The 15886-nt window shown below is 39.4% G+C and overlaps 1 protein-coding gene across 1 annotated transcript; it reads left to right on the top strand.

The window, feature by feature from the left end:
• The first annotated feature begins 13812 nt into the window (after positions 1–13812).
• On the top strand, positions 13813–15460 carry LOC149232856 (putative pectate lyase 22). Its single transcript, XM_089376590.1, has 4 exons — positions 13813–14451; positions 14599–14702; positions 14795–14933; positions 15085–15460. Exons 1-4 carry the CDS (start codon positions 13813–13815, stop codon positions 15301–15303), a joined length of 1101 nt encoding a protein of 366 aa, XP_089232716.1. The 3' UTR covers positions 15304–15460.
• Positions 15461–15886: the final 426 nt, after the last annotated feature.

The raw sequence follows: 15886 nt of genomic DNA, 5'->3' as shown, positions 1-15886 counted from the left end.
AGGCGCTGGGGTGGTAACAGAAATCCCCAAATCAACATGAACACCGAGGCCCAAGAAGGATAAACAGGCAATGGGGCCAGTACCATGTCCCCAAGGAATCAACGACACAAGAAGACATGGAGGACGATATCCAACCATTGCTCTCTGCAACAAAAATGCCAGCATTTGCCCCTCCATGGAAAGGAAAACCAAGTGCCAAAGAACCTGGATGAAATGAAAAGCTCGCTCCAGACCCCGCTCCTCACTGACGGCATTATATTTCAGGGCACCATGAAATTTGAAGACTGGGACCTCGTTAACAGCGAGAAGTTTCCGCATGTAGAGACTGGGAATTTGATGAAGCGGAGCACGAAGGGGATGGTGATAATATTAGAGCTATGGGAATGGCTGCATGGTGTGGAAAACGTTGGGCTACGACACTTATTATGGATACCACATTTCCATCGCACGTCGATCACCATTTTCATCATCAGGAAGCTGCTCTGCCTGGTGCATGATGGGTATCTATGGCTGGAAGAGCCTATTCCCATCATGGCAGACCTCATTCACTAGATTTCTTGGCTCCCCTATAAAGGAGCGGACCCCACAACTATCGCCGGAAAAGGTAGCGATTTGGCTCTCGCGGAAGCCATGAAGGTAAAGTATAAGCTGGAGAAGAAGAAGAGGGGTTACGTCATCTCCAACATCAAGGACAAACGGGTGCACACAGAAACACATCTCCTGGCTGGTAAAGTGATGAGGAAGTGTCGCGCTGATGAGGTACCAGCACTGGTGGTCGCACTATGCGAGCAGTGCGTGGATGGGGTTTAGTTCAACTGGGCCAAATTCCTTTGCGAAGAATTTTTGAAAAACTGTCACGAAGCCCAGGAGTAGGATAAGACCTTCCACTACGTGTGGTTGCTCTTATCCATATTGCTAGCAGCAGGAGAACTGCTGGAGGATAGTCAGTTCCCCCCACATTGACAGAGAATTACCAAAGGCCGTGAAGTATGCTTCGCTATTGGCCACCAAGGATGCGAAACAAATTCGTGACATCAAAATTTTCTGGGTGATCATGGAGGTGAGCATCTGGATGTGTATCAATAGGAGGCCGTGCCTGTCACCTACAGTGTACAATAGTCTGAACATTTTTGTAGAGTTCAAAGCTGATATGCATAACATTTATATCAAGGCACGAAAGGATCCAACGAAGCAGTGGATGAAGCTACCGTTTGTAGCCATTGACAATGGAATTTTTACTATCTTAGAGACATGGCCTCCCGAATGGCACACTTCAGACCTGGCAGAAGTAGAGAAGGCGAAAGCCCAAAGGAAAGAAGATGATGCTAATTTGCGTATCACTCAGTTAGCAAAGAAAAGGCGGAATGAAAAAGCAGCCACTGAGGAAAATGCAACGCGGAGAGCCGTAGAAGCAACAACAGCAACATAGGTAGTAGAGGCAGCAACAGCATAGGTAGATGAGGGCCAAGCAATGTCCTCAGGACAAGAGGTAGAGGAACCAAAAACAACAGAAGGGAGCGCGAACCTGAGGGCCGCGTCAACTCAGTTAAAGCACCCATGTATTGCTAAAAGATCAGGCCCAAGGAAGAAGGTCAAGGCCTTGAGGTTGGCCATTGACCCAATCACCTTAAGCGAAGGTGATATCCTTGACATTGGCAATATGGTCTGTGTTGTCACAGGTGAAGCGCTTCAGGAGTTCATGCAAGAGCATCAGACTATGTTGGGGGCCCTTAGGGTGTAGCTGCAGGAGTTATAGGTATGGACCCCTCAGGAAGGTACCTTGTCAACACACGTCATAGCAGGAACTTCACCAGCAGAGCAGATGTTGCACGCAAGGATAGCAAACAAAATAGTGTTGCTGGAGGGATATCTAGCATCCTCAAATGCAATGGATTAATTGTTGATTAGCATGATGAAAGGCCTTGGCGTTACTCTGGCTACCCTTCCCCGGGAAATGTTGTTCCAGTTACAGGATGGGATAACAGTAGAACTTCGGGCCAGGGAGAGCCGCGCGATCCAAGTTCTTAGCGAGTAGAAAATTAACATAGAACAGCTTAGCTTGTAGCGCAACAAATTGGTGTCACAGAATCAACAGTTGGTGGAGACAGTAGATGATGCTTGCCAACGCATTCCGGAGTTGGCCATCACAGGAGATCTACCAGTAGAAGTGTGGATCCACAGTTTGGCAAGTGGAGTCCGCGACACGAGAGAAGAGATGACAAAGGTTCAGCTGGAGTTGAATCTTCAGATGATCGAGCTGTGGTTGAGGTGTAGCCTTCAACTCCCACAGAATTCTGAGAATAGTGTGCCAGTGCTACTGTAGCAGGGTTGGAAGGAATTGGAGGTGCACTGCACGACTATACGAATATGGTGGAACATGCACTTGAGGTCCTCACGACTTTGCAAGAGGACCCTGACATGCAGCGGCTAGAGACAGAGGCGCGTGAACTCCAATAGTAGTACGACAACATCAGAGGAACTGCACAGACAGTAGTCCTCACTCAACGGCTTGCGAGGATGTAGCAAGCCAAAGAATTAAAGGAGTAGGTGGACGTGGTGTGCCATAAGAAATCAGTTCTCAAAGCACACGTTCAACCATGGATTGACGAGGCCTTTACAATCACAACGAATATTGAAGGGAAGCTTGCGGACATTCATGGGATGCATGCGTAGATATAGGGTAGCATGTCAGAAACAGAGTTCTTGGAAGAACAGATGTAGCAGGTTCAACAAGCAACAACTTAATGCGTTGTCACAATCAGTATTATTCGATAGTAGCTCGAGAAACTCCGCACCGACCGAGTGAATCGAGGGCAAGTCACGATGTTTGTGTTGGGGGCCTGTTGGGCATGGAATCCACCCAAAACATGTTTGGGGGCTTAAAGCCCAAGTTTTGAGTAATGTTATTGTAAAGCTCCGTGAATTTTGGGTGCGAAGTGTATGTTAGAGTCATAGGGTTTTTCGCCCTAAGTTTTGAATGTAATGTTGGCCTACCCATGGTCCATGGACCATGTGATTGTATAAATAAAGCGAAGCTCTAAGTGTAAAAGAGAGTGAAGAGAAAAGAAAGAGCGAAGCATAGAGCAAGTGTCTAAGTGTGTCTTGGGTCATAGTAGTAGGAAGAGGCTCTGCAGCTGAGTGCATAGAGGCCTAGTAGTGTCTGCAACTGAGTGCACAGACCACTGCAGCTAAGTGCACAGAGGCCTAGTAGAGTTTGCGGCTGAGTGCATGGACCCATGCAGCTGAGTGCGTAGGGTAGAATAAAGAATGTAACCGAAGAGAAAAAGTAATAAAGAGAAGTTTTATCTGAATTACGTGTATCTAGCTTGGGTTATTACCTGTTGGATATGAATTTCAATTATATTGTTTATTTACCACGCGCACTTGTATGAATTGTGAATATTGTTAAGTATAATGGAAAGCATACAAATAAGATAAGTTAATCAAATCAGATAGGATTACTAGTAAGGACTTGAGTAATAAAAATTTTCGGCCCCTGAGTAGGGCTGCATGAAGGGAGCATCTCAGGTTGCGAGGTACAGGTAAGTGCACGTAGCGACGTGCATGCAGGGTCGAACCGAGGACCACTTTGAAACATCAGACATCTCAAAGGTGTGGAAACCTAGTCCTAGCACCCTAAAATACTACTTCGGGTGAGACCTTAGTCCGCGCTCCATGGACTGTTGCCGAAAGGGCGAGTAGTACCGAGATTTGTTTGGCTAAATAACCTCTGAACTTGGGTCAGTGTTGGCTTCTATTATACACTTCATGGTAAAGGTATGGTTGAAGGTATGAGTAATAGCTCTTTGGATTTTGATTTTTGTGAAAATTGTGTATATGGGAAGTAGGATAGGGTGAGTTTCCCCTTTAGTGGTAAGAGGGTGAAACATATATTAGAGCTTGTGCACAGTGATGTGTTTGGACCTGTGAAGGTTTCATCATTGGGTAATTCTATGTACTATGTATCATTTATAGATGACTTCTAAAAGAATACATGGATATATTTCCTTAAGAAGAAATCTGAAGTCTTTGACAAGTTTAAAGAATTTAAGGCTCTGGTGGAAAACCAGACAAAGAAGAAGATAAAGGTATTGAGGACAGATAATGGTGGAGAGTTTTGTAGTAAGAAATTTGAAGAATTCTGTAAGAAGTGTGGTATAGCATGGTAGAAGACTACTCCATATACACCTCAAAAAAATGGAGTTGCAAAAAGAATGAACAAGACGTTGATGGAAAGGGAAAGAAGCATGCTCAGTGGTGCCAGGTTAGGACAAGAATTATGGGCAGAGGCAGTGGAGACAACATGTTACCTGGTCAACAGATCACCTTCATCAGCGTTGGAGGATAAGACTCCACAAGAGGTATGGACTGGTAAGAAACCCTCTCTTTCACATCTGAGGGTATTTGGATGTGATGCATATGTACATGTTCCAAAGGAGAAGCAAACCAAGTTGGATAGTAAATTTGAAAATTACATCTTTGTTAGGTATAAGGATGGTTTAAAGGGTTATAAGCTTTGGAACCCAACAACAAGGAAGGTTGTGTACAGCGAAGATGTGGTCTTCAGAGAGGTGAAACATGTTATTAAACATGAATTCCAACAAAAGGAACCTGAGAAGATAGAGTTTGAGCTAAAGGAGGAAGAATCAGACTCTACAGTAGAGGAGGAATCAAAAGATGAAAAGCCACAAACTCCGGGTGTAAAAAGATCAATTCGAGAAAGAAGGCAGCTAGAAAGGTATAGTCCATCTGCTTTCTGTTCAAATTTTGATTTATCTATTACTGATGATGATCCCAGAACTGTGAAGGAAGCAGTGGATTTAGAGGATGGAAAACTTTAGAAAGAGGCCATGGTTGATGAAATGGCATCTTTGCACAGAAATTAGGCTTGGGATCTGGTGGAGTTTCTAGCTGGAAGGAAACCCATTGACAGGAAATTGGTGTTCAAGAAGAAGTCAAATGCAGAAGGAAAGGTAGAGAAATAAAAAGCTCGGTTGGTAGCAAAAGGTTATTCCCAAGTGTCGAGAATTGATTTTGGTAATATTTTTTCTATTGTCACCAAGGTAACTTCTATTAGATTACTTGTATCTCTTGCTGTCGCTTTTGATTTTGACGTAGAGAAAATGGATGTGAAGACATAATTTCTTCACAAGGATCTGGAAGAGGAGATCTACATGAAGCAACCTGAAGGCTTTGCAATGAAGGGTAAGAAAGAAGTGTTATGCAAGTTAAAGAAGTCTCTGTATGGGTTAAAACAGTCGCCAAGGATGTGGCATCAGAAATTTGATACATTTATGCAGGGACTTTGCTTCACCAGAAGTAAAGCAGATCATTGTGTGTACTTTAAATTAATTGGTGACCATGTTATTTATCTAGTCTTATATGTGGATGATATGTTGCTGGTTGGAAATGACAAAGAAATTATCGAGGATTTGAAGACCCAATTGTCCTCCAACTTCGACATGAAAGATCTTGGTGCTGCAAACTATATTTTGGGCATGAAAATTAAAAGAGATCGGGCAAAGAGGAAGCTCTGGTTAAACCAAAGGAAGTATGTCAAGACAATATTGCAGAGGTTTAATAGGTATGATGGTAAACTGATGAAGGTTCCTATTCCTGTAGGTGTAAAGTTATATTCTGAACATTGTCTCAAGACACAAGAAGAGGAAGAGGACATGTCCCATGTTCCATATGTAAGTGCAGTCAGTAGCATGATGTATGCGATGGTCTGTACTAGACTAGACATTGCACATGCAGTGGAAGTATTGAGCAAGTTTATGTCAAACCTAGGGAAGGAGCACTGGACAACAGTGAAGCGAGTTTTCAGGTATTTGCGTGGCACTAGTGATTATGGTTTGTACTACCAAGGCAGACCAGGATTGGACAGAGTGTTGGATATTCATCGCTTTGTTGATGTAGACTGGGCTGGAGATCTAGATCAGAGAAGATATACAAGTTGGTATGTCTTTAACCTATTTGGAGGTGCAATCAGTTGGATGAGTAAGAAGAAATCTGTAGTGGCACTATCAACTACAGAGGCAGAATACATGGCAACCACCCATGCAAGCAAGGAAACAATTTGGTTGTAGAGATTATGCTCAAGTATGGGGTTAGTATAGGGAGCTATAAGGATAGACTGTGACAGTCAAAGTGCAATTTTCTTGGCAAAGAACCCTGCTTATCATTCAAAGACAAAGCACATTGATGTTCAATATCACTTTGTGAGGTATATGATAAAAGACAAAAAGGTGTTGCTAGTAAAGGTGGACACTTTGAAGAATACTGTAGATGCATTGACAAAATCTGTGAGCTTTGAGAATTTCTTTTGGTGTAGAGAAACAATGGGCATTGCAAGGCTGGATAAATGACTAAGCTCTCTTATGGCCCCCTATGGAAAGAAAACAATAAGTTAGAGAATGTTGGGTTGTGTTATATTCTTTCCATGACTAGCCCATGTAGTGAACTGGGGGGTACCTTTCGTTGCCTGATTGCATAGCGGGGGGGTTTGAGGGGGGTGGGTAGCGCCCCTCTATGGGGTCTAGGGCAGCGCCCCTAGATGTTTTTTTTTGGACCCTATATTAGGTTGGCCGAACCTACCTATGGTTTTTAGTCCATGGTTTTGGATGCAATGGTTTTCGGTCCATGGTTTTGGATGTGATGGTTTTCAGTCCATGGTATTGGATGCTTCAACATGTATAAATATGTGTGTTAACATTGAAAGGAACATAATGAAAAATCAAGCTAGTAATCCCAGTTTTGGGATCAAGGGGAACATCTCTGTGTATATGTGTTTTATGTGTTATGCTCTCGTATTGTTTTTTCTTGTGTTTTAGAATTCATATGCAGGTAATTTTTGTACGGGGTTAAAACCTACAGTCAGGCCCCAACAAGCCAACAACATATCTGGCATTAAATGATGTTATTATTTTCCAACCAAATATGTGTAACAACTCCATTGCTCAGCATATGTAATTGGGTTTAATTATTAAGTTGGAATTTTTTAATTCATTAGCCATGGCCTTACCATACTTAATACATATAACACTTGGCGTACTCGCAAGCACATTAGATTATGTTTTATGTTGATGTTGGTACATATTGAAATAAAATTGACCATGTCTTGAACCTTCCCACACCTTCAATGACCAACACCTGGCAATGGAAATTGTCGCTGATTCCACAGTGTTTCATCCAATGGTGGCAAAGGTTTTTGATCTAGTTAGGGTAACAAAGACCATAAACCTAGTTTCCCCCCAGTCATTCATGTTGTTGCTGCAAGGGTTTCAGATCTACCTCTTCTATGGCTAGTTCACTAGTTATTTTCCTCATCTTAGCCCATGATGGTTTGTTTTCCATTGAACCTCTCAGAAAATGTTGCTTCAATGTTTCTGCAAACAAGTTATGAGGTAATGTCGGTTGGTTTTCTAGGTTTCGAGTTTCTTTACCCTTGTTTTTTGGTTTCCACTAACTGGCAGCTTGATTTATCTTGGTTGCAGACAGGGTTGGCAGATGAATGGTTTTGATACAGGAAACAACCCTTTATGTAGATATCTCTTTTATAGATAAGTATTTAAGGTACTGGTTTCACATGTCCAGGTTTCAATTTGGCTTTTATAAGATTATTCCTGTGGCTGTATTATTATTTTTTTCCCATAGGAAAATCTGGGCAGATCAACCCTAAAGGAAATCTTTTAAATCCCATTGTCTATAATAGCAAGACCTAACCCCAAGGGCATTGAGGAGAATTGACCCTATGACCTCCCGATGGGGGAGGCACATAAAAATGGGGACTCGGCAAGTTAAGCTAACCCTTGGGGCTTTGTGACTATATTATTATTTTCTTATTTTCTTTTTAACAAGTTTTACAAAATATTAATGGTTTTCTTTGCCAGGTGGCTTGGCTTTCGGTGGCGTCATTGGTAAATTCGGTGGCCATCATCCCACGATCCCTCAAACTGTAGGTACTTAAACAATTTTCCTGCAAGTACTTAAATCAATTGATTGTCTTTTTTTATCTGTTGAATAGCAGCCCTACACTACTCTTAAAGGGTCAAGTTCCATTCTAGACTTGGTTTGTTATTGAAGTTATGAACCTGGGCTTTGCCCCTTTCAGATATGGTCCTTCTGAGCTCACCCTCTTTGTTTCTTTTATAGTAGTTCTTATTATATGTAATTTGATGAGTTACAATTTGGATTTTTCAAAGGTTTTTATCCATTTTGATAATAAGGGAAGGTCTCCTCGAATTGTCACCTAGGTTTTGAACAATATATATGTAATGGAATGGAAACTAAGTATTTTATCTTCTTTTTAAAGTATTGCAAAGAGTTTCAACTCCTAAATTCAGTTCTTTTTCTTGTGATTGCACCTGTAAGATAATAAATAAGATATCTAGGATTTCCATGCACTGTTGTTTCATTTTCGTCACCAACTTAGAAATGTTCTCGAATGTCATTCATGACCAAGCTGTAAGAATAAATCTGGGTAGCGATTTTCTTAGCTAATGCATCAGTATTAACTTTAGTTCTTTCTATGTATTTTCTCTTTCATTCTATGGAGCCATTAGTTACATGGATGCAATTGTATGCGAGTCAACCAACAAGGGTTCTCATTTAGGGTTTCTTGCGTTATTAATCTATCAGATTCTATAATTTATAATGTAGCAGTATATTGTATTTCTCCTACTTTTCTGCCAATGAAAATACACATACTTAATTATAGGATTTAAATATATAGGTATTCCTTTTCTACAACACACATAAATAATTCTTATTGCTACTACACCAAGATTTATGGAAATCTATTGTATGTAAATGTATGTATGTATGTTGGTTTTTCTTTTATCATGTTTACTGAACATTCTATTGGAGTACCACTCTGTCTCTAAAGGAATCACCAAAAATAATAGTCAAATTTTGCTCAAACTTTCTGTACCATAGGTTAATAAAATTATTTTCAAAAAATGGAATATGAAAACTTTAATAAAAAAATTCCAAATTCACTTATCTATTTATGACTTGAACTATTTGGAAAATCATCCTTCCATCCATGAGTCAGGCAATAACTGACTCTCCCACGAGCGCCTTGCTCCAAACAGTTGCTTTGTTAACTTAAAGATACTCATTGAACCTCAAGACTTAAGAGTCCAATTCAAATCTCAACTTATTCACCAAAAGGGTTCCACTGGTTTCACAACCAGCTCAAGAGCAACCTGATGCTAACATTACTCCAATATTGTGAGATCGGTGTTGATTATTCATAATTACTTCTTTCCCAAAAGGAAATTAACAAAATAGTTCTCCCTCTCTCTCTCTCCTTTTCCCAAGAAAAATAAGAAAGACCATATAATTGTTTCCTTTAATTGTTTGGAGATTATTGGAATTCTACTTTACGATTTCTTTTAACATGATGATGATGATGGCAGTGGTGGTTAACATCCACTGAGACCAAATTAGTCTGTCGGACCTATAATTTTCTTAGTTTTTAATTATCTGGCTCCTCGTCTTTCTTGGCGAGATTGGTGTTGCAACTTTCTTTTTTTTCTCTACGGTCTTCCAACTTCCTTTATCTTGCATCTCCTACATCTCTTTTGGTTCTTGGGACATTGGTGTCTTAGCTTCGCTATCTATTGTGTTCGTCCTTTTGAAGAAAGTTGGAGAAGGAGTTTGATCTAGGAGATTTGCTTTGCTGTTAAATGAATATTTTTGTTGGGTCGGGCTTTCCCCCTGCTTGTCTTGAGAGTTGTTTCTTTCTTGCCCGATTTCTTGTGATTCAGAAGTTTCTTGAGAGTGTTATTCTTTGATGATAGTGTAGTGTTCTTTTTTAGCTCCTTCCCACCATGTAGATCTGTGTTGATTTTTTATAACAGAATTTTTCTGGGAGGATTTTGGGAAATTTTTTGCTAGATGCCCTGTCTCGAAGTAGGAATGACATCTGAGGAGGACACTTTCATAATCGAGTTTCTGGTTCCACACATAGTCTTTACTTGTTAGGTGTATTTTAGCTGGGAACCCGGCGCTAAAGTCCATTTCCACACAGATGCGTGCATAGGTGGTTCTAACATATTCCTCTGTTTCTGGGCACCTGCAGTAAAATTTCCCAATTGCATTTCCAATGGCTTTGAGCAAGGAGGAATTCGAGAGATGCAAGGGTAGGTTTGGCAATCTCACCCAAAATGGTGCTGAGGTTATGAATATTTTTGAGGGATCGAATGATGGGTTCCATGGCTTCATGAATAGGCCTGAGTTTTCCCAAAACCAAGGGCCGAAATCTAGAATACATTGTCTACATTCAGGGTTTTCAAAATCTACTATAAAGAAACCCCTAGCACAAGGGTAGATATTAATTGCATCAGAAATGACAGGCATCCATACCTCCAAGATCGAACTGTGGAGAGCTGTCAGTCACGGCCAAAAATCATTGAATCGGTAGATTATGACACTTTCAGAAAACTTCAAAGCCTCATCGAGTGAGGCCTGGTCCACCTAGACAGTGGGAGCTAGGGCTTCACTGATGATATGGGCACGAGCTTACCTCCCAGAGGAGGATTGATCTAAGCCAATAGCTATTTTCGTGAAGCTGGGAGCCATCTCGAGGATGCTCTTTTGCTGAGTATAAAAATGTTTCTGAAGAATTTTACAAAAGGGAGCCACACACGCCATTCAGATCTGTGTCTTAGATTTGCAAATCTAGAATATGCAATCCACTGGCCAAAGGTCCTGCCAAAATGCCGCAGAAGAAAGAAGAAAGAACCCTAGATCGCTGCAGTAATAAGTTGGTCGCAGAAGAAACAGAAGGGATGTAGTCATGCTAGCCGTAGAAGAGACCCTAGATCGCCACAATATTGTATAATATATAATAGGGTATTGCCATGGTTGGCATTCTACCGCTTAAGGCAAAGTACACGGGCGGAAAAGCATGCCAGCTGTGACCAATAGAGAGCATTGATCTAGCCGATGGCTTTAAGCACGCAAAGAAAATTATGCTCATGGATATCGTATTAGATGAGTGGGTTTTACCAGAAGAAATACAAGACATCAAACCTGCTCTCTGACAGTGTGAGTAGATTCATTCACACGAGCAAGAGCAGAGTAATGTCGAGATCATCGCTTGAAATGAATGGGAATTAAAGCCGAGAGCAGTGCCGAGACAATGTGAGAGCCGAGAGCAGTGCCGAGATAGTGTGAGAAGACTCGTTTTGAGCAAGAGTCGCAGCCGTAGATCGCCGCAGTGTTACCGCAAATGCATTTTTATTGAAATAAATAAAAACATAGTCCAGAGTTTAATATTTACAATAAGTAACCAAAAATTACTGTAGTAAGTGTTGCAAAAGATGTTACAAATTATGAATTTAGATTAGTATAATACCAATTGAATTCTTTAATAATTTTAACAATTTCTCAAACCACATGTTTAATCTTAATTCGATATACTATTTTAGTTTTATAAATTTATAAAATAAATTTAAAGTACATGGTGATTGGTAAATAATATTGTTGCTTAGAAGTTAAATTAAATTTTATATCAAACCATATGAATATAATTAATTAGAAAATATAACTTTTTAATAAAAAATAAAAAATTAATTTAAATATATTTTAAATAAATGAAATTTATAATCAAAATTTAAATCTATTAAAAAAACATTAAAATATATTTAATTAAAATCGACGTAAGAGTGAAAAATCAATCTCAAATTAATCTAAAAGAATGTTTCATAACCTTATTGTCATACTCATCACCCACTTAACTTGTAATTAAAAACCCATAACCACGTAAGATTGGTTCATAACTACACTATCGTAATTATCAGCTCAGGAAACCCCTAAGTTTTGGGTCAACTAATTTGTAATATCTTTACTGAATTCTTATTGGCGTTTGAGAGTCAAAATGTCAGATGATTTTTATGATCATTAAATTCTCATTTTCTGTTTTTGTGTTATTCGTATGGTTATTGAATGCCTAGAAATTGAAAATTTTGAAAGAAAACACAAGTTCTTACCGTAACCAGATTTAAATTTATGTTTTTTTTCTTTTCCATCTACTACATATGCACCTGAAAAGTTGGGTCATCTTCATGTGGAAAGTTTAGGTAATTGGTATTGAAATTGGTTGGGAATCAGGTTGGACTAAAACTTCTTAGGTTTTAGTCAACTATCCTGTAAAGATAAGGATTTATCAGAGGAGGTTAGTCCATGTTTCTAAACACACTAGTATTGATTTATCTAATGTCTAATAATCTCTTTCCAATGTGAAGTAGGGGGTAGCGAATTCATGATTTATCTAATGTCCAACAATTTCCTCCGATGTGAACCAAGGTGTACCGAACTCATGACCTATGCTCCTATATGAATTTGATAGAAAGACAGAGGAGTCAAAACACAAATTTCACACAAAACACATTAATTGCCGCTCTTCTATTGATCACAAAAAACTTCAATGATTACAATGAACCGCGTGAGAGATATTTATATGTTTCTAACTAGAACTCCCTAAAATAACTTGACATGCAACCACACACTAAATTCTTCTATCACTTCACTCTACTTGATTCACTCTCTAATTTGAGATAAATCTCCATGCTAGTTAATTAACTATTTTAACAAAATTTAGAATAGTTTAAAGAGGCTATAAATTTACCTGGAAATTAATGAAAATTCTAGTCAACAGTGAGACTCTCTAATTTGAGATAGAACTCCAATAGATTTCCAGGCGGGAGTTAATTAGAGTAGTTTAAAAAGACTAAAATTACTTGCAAAATAATGAAAATACTAATATAATTTTTATTAAAATCTTCTACACATTTTAGAAAATCTAAATTATAATTCTCAAAATTTTGATATTTTTTTTCTTAGGAACTCTATAAGCCACCCCTTAAAATTTAAATAACTAACAACCCCTTAAAATTTAAATAACTTTCCAGCCAGATTGTGCCCTCGATAAACAACGCCTTGAAATTTTAGCCAGCTAACGTCCTGTGGTTGTATCTCATCATTTCCTTCTCTCTCGGTCATGGATGAATGCATAGTTGAGGGTAGAGTTTACAGGTGCGCAACGATGCCTGCATTGATGCGTGGCTAATGTATACGGTGTTCCCAGGAGTTAGTGTGTTGGGAAACGTGTACAGGTAAAGAAAGGAGCGGAATTTGATAGAAGTGTGCGTTAGGTTAAAGAGGTCCGTAATTTTATAAAACTGTCATCCATGTAGGTGAAAGATCTGGAGTACTATAAGAACAGAACGATTCTTGGGGACCAGCCAGTGCTATAAGAAGCGAACGTACCTTGGTCAGCCATTGATGAGTTTTCCTCCTCGCTCCCAATGCACTGCAGGTGAGAGGGGTTGCAGCGTTTGCTTTTCCAGGTTTTCTTCTTGTTTCATAACTGGAGTGTTTAGAGCTGCAGCATCACCCTTTCTTTATTATTTCGAATTATTGTTTATTTGGGAAGGCAACCACCCGATCTGGTGTTGAATTTTGCAGGATGGCCAATCGAAGTAGTATTTTGATTTGGATACTCTGCATCGGAATCCTGTGCATCTGTAGCCAGGCACCCCACTGTTTTGCAACAAAGGCGTTTGGAAGAGAAGCAGCCCCTGCCAATAGCAGCAGCATTATACATGCTCTGGAAAAGTAAACAAAGCACCCTACATGGATTGATAGAATTTAATTCTTAATGTCATTTCTCTGGCGTTCCATGATTGTTGAGTATGAAAATTTTGTTTTGTTTGCTTTGGATTCAATTGATTGTTCACTATGAATGTTTTGAGTTATTGGTTATCTGACATGACACAATTGCCTATATTTCTTTGAAGAAATATGAACAGCACAAGACAAGAACTAGCCTTTTTGTCACACGCAACGGGCAACCCTATCGATGACTGTTGGATGGGGGACCCTAATTGGCGCCGAAACAGAAAAAGGCTCGCAGATTGTGGCGCTGGATTTGGCAGGGGCGCCATTGGAGGTAGAGAGGGAAGAATTTATGTTGTTAGGGATCCTGGTGATGATCCAGTGAATCCATGGCGGGGCACTCTGCGTTATGGGGTCATTCAGGAAGAGCCCCTGTGGATTATTTTCAAGAGAGACATGGTCATCCAACTGAAGGAGGAACTTATCATGAACAGTTTCAAAACTATAGATGGACGAGGAGTCAATGTCCACATAGCAAATGGTCCGTGCATCACCATTCAGGATGTGAATCATATCATCGTTCACAACATTCACATTCACGACTGTAAGAAACCAAATCGAGTAGGAGACGCTTTCGTGAGGGACTCTCCATCTCATTATGGTTTGAGAGGGATAGCAGATCAAGATGGAATATCGATCCTTGCCTCATCCAACATTTGGATCGACCATTGCTCCTTATCCAGATGCGAAGATGGTCTCATTGATGCAGTCAGTGCATCCACAGCAATCACAATTTCAAACAACTACTTCACTGACCATGACAAGGTTCCACATTCAATCTCATCCCATGTCTTCCTGCCTTCCTTAAGAATATCAACCCTCATAATTTTCACTGTTAATTTCTTTCGTTTTTCTTGAAAATCTATAACAGTAGTTGCTCTGTTCTTCTCTGTGTGTATTTGAGTACTGCAGGTAATGTTGTTGGGTCATGATGACAACAATATTCAAGACAAAATCATGCAAATAACCATAGCATACAACCATTTTGGGGAAGGTCCAGTAGAACGAATGCCTAGGTAAATACTTATTTTAATCAGTCTGCTGAATCTAATGAAGTTAATGAGAAGCAAATTAGAGTTGTTATGATGAATTGAATGAATGCCTGTAGATGTCGACTTGGGCACTTCCATATAGTAAACAATGACTACACTCATTGGCACATGTATGCCATTGGTGGAAGTGGAAACCCTACCATATTGAGTCAAGGCAACCGGTTCTTGGCACCTGAAGATCCTAGAGCCAAAGAGGTAATTACTAATATTCATGTTCACAAACAAATAAATCATATCAATATCAATTTCTCTTATTCTTATCAAATGATGTAACAACAATAAAACATAATGTGAATTTCGTTGAAGTTAAAGTTTAACCTGAGAATATTGATCTGATGTACCCCAGGTAACGAAGCGGTTAGGTGCCAGTAATGAAGGGATGCTATGGAATTGGATATCAAGAGATGATCTGCTACTCAATGGCGCATTTTTTCATCAATCGGGATCAGTTTCTCAAACCTTGAGTACGTTTAGAGTAAATCCTACGCCTGGTAATCTTGTAGGAGCGATCACTCAGAAAGCAGGTGTACTCACATGCAGAAAAGGGAAAGGCGGTCGTCGCTAACTCTTATTGACTTCAACCTGCTGACTTCAACTATTATAGCAAACAAAATATTATTGTCTTCAACCTGCTGACTTCAACTCTTACAGCAAAGAAAATCTTATTGTCTTCAACCTGCAAAGAAATGCTTGAGGATCTGGTACTGAAATAATAGGTTTCTGAGAAGACTTATTCTACGGTGATGGTATGGTGGATGTGAAAATGGAACTAGATTTCTTTCTGACATCGGTTTTCATTTGTTCTTTATCTGATTTCTTCATTTGTTGTGGCCTTGCTCTATCTCCAAGTTTGATAAAAATTCTTCGTGATATTGATGGTATCTATCGGTGGTTGGAATACTTGTACTAAACCTGAAAGAACATGTGTTTCAAACTTGGTTTGTTTACGGATTCAAAATCACATAATATTGCAATTTATTGATGAGGATACATGAACATTAAAATGTTCATTTATAGATTTTCATTTTTCTTTTTTTTAATAAAAACTCACCAATAACACAAAACAAATACAAATAAGTATAAACAAAAAAAAGAGGTGCAAATTTTTACCAACATAATTGTGGCCAAGTGAGACTATCTAAGAGTAT

Source organism: Pinus tabuliformis, chromosome J (genome assembly GCF_031772625.1).
Source record: "Pinus tabuliformis cultivar Carrire ecotype Pingquan chromosome J, CPIR1, whole genome shotgun sequence".
In the NCBI taxonomy this organism is placed as follows: domain Eukaryota; kingdom Viridiplantae; phylum Streptophyta; class Pinopsida; order Pinales; family Pinaceae; genus Pinus; species Pinus tabuliformis.
The sequence above is the reverse complement of the archived record's forward strand: the minus strand, read 5'-3'. Positions and strand labels throughout refer to the sequence as shown.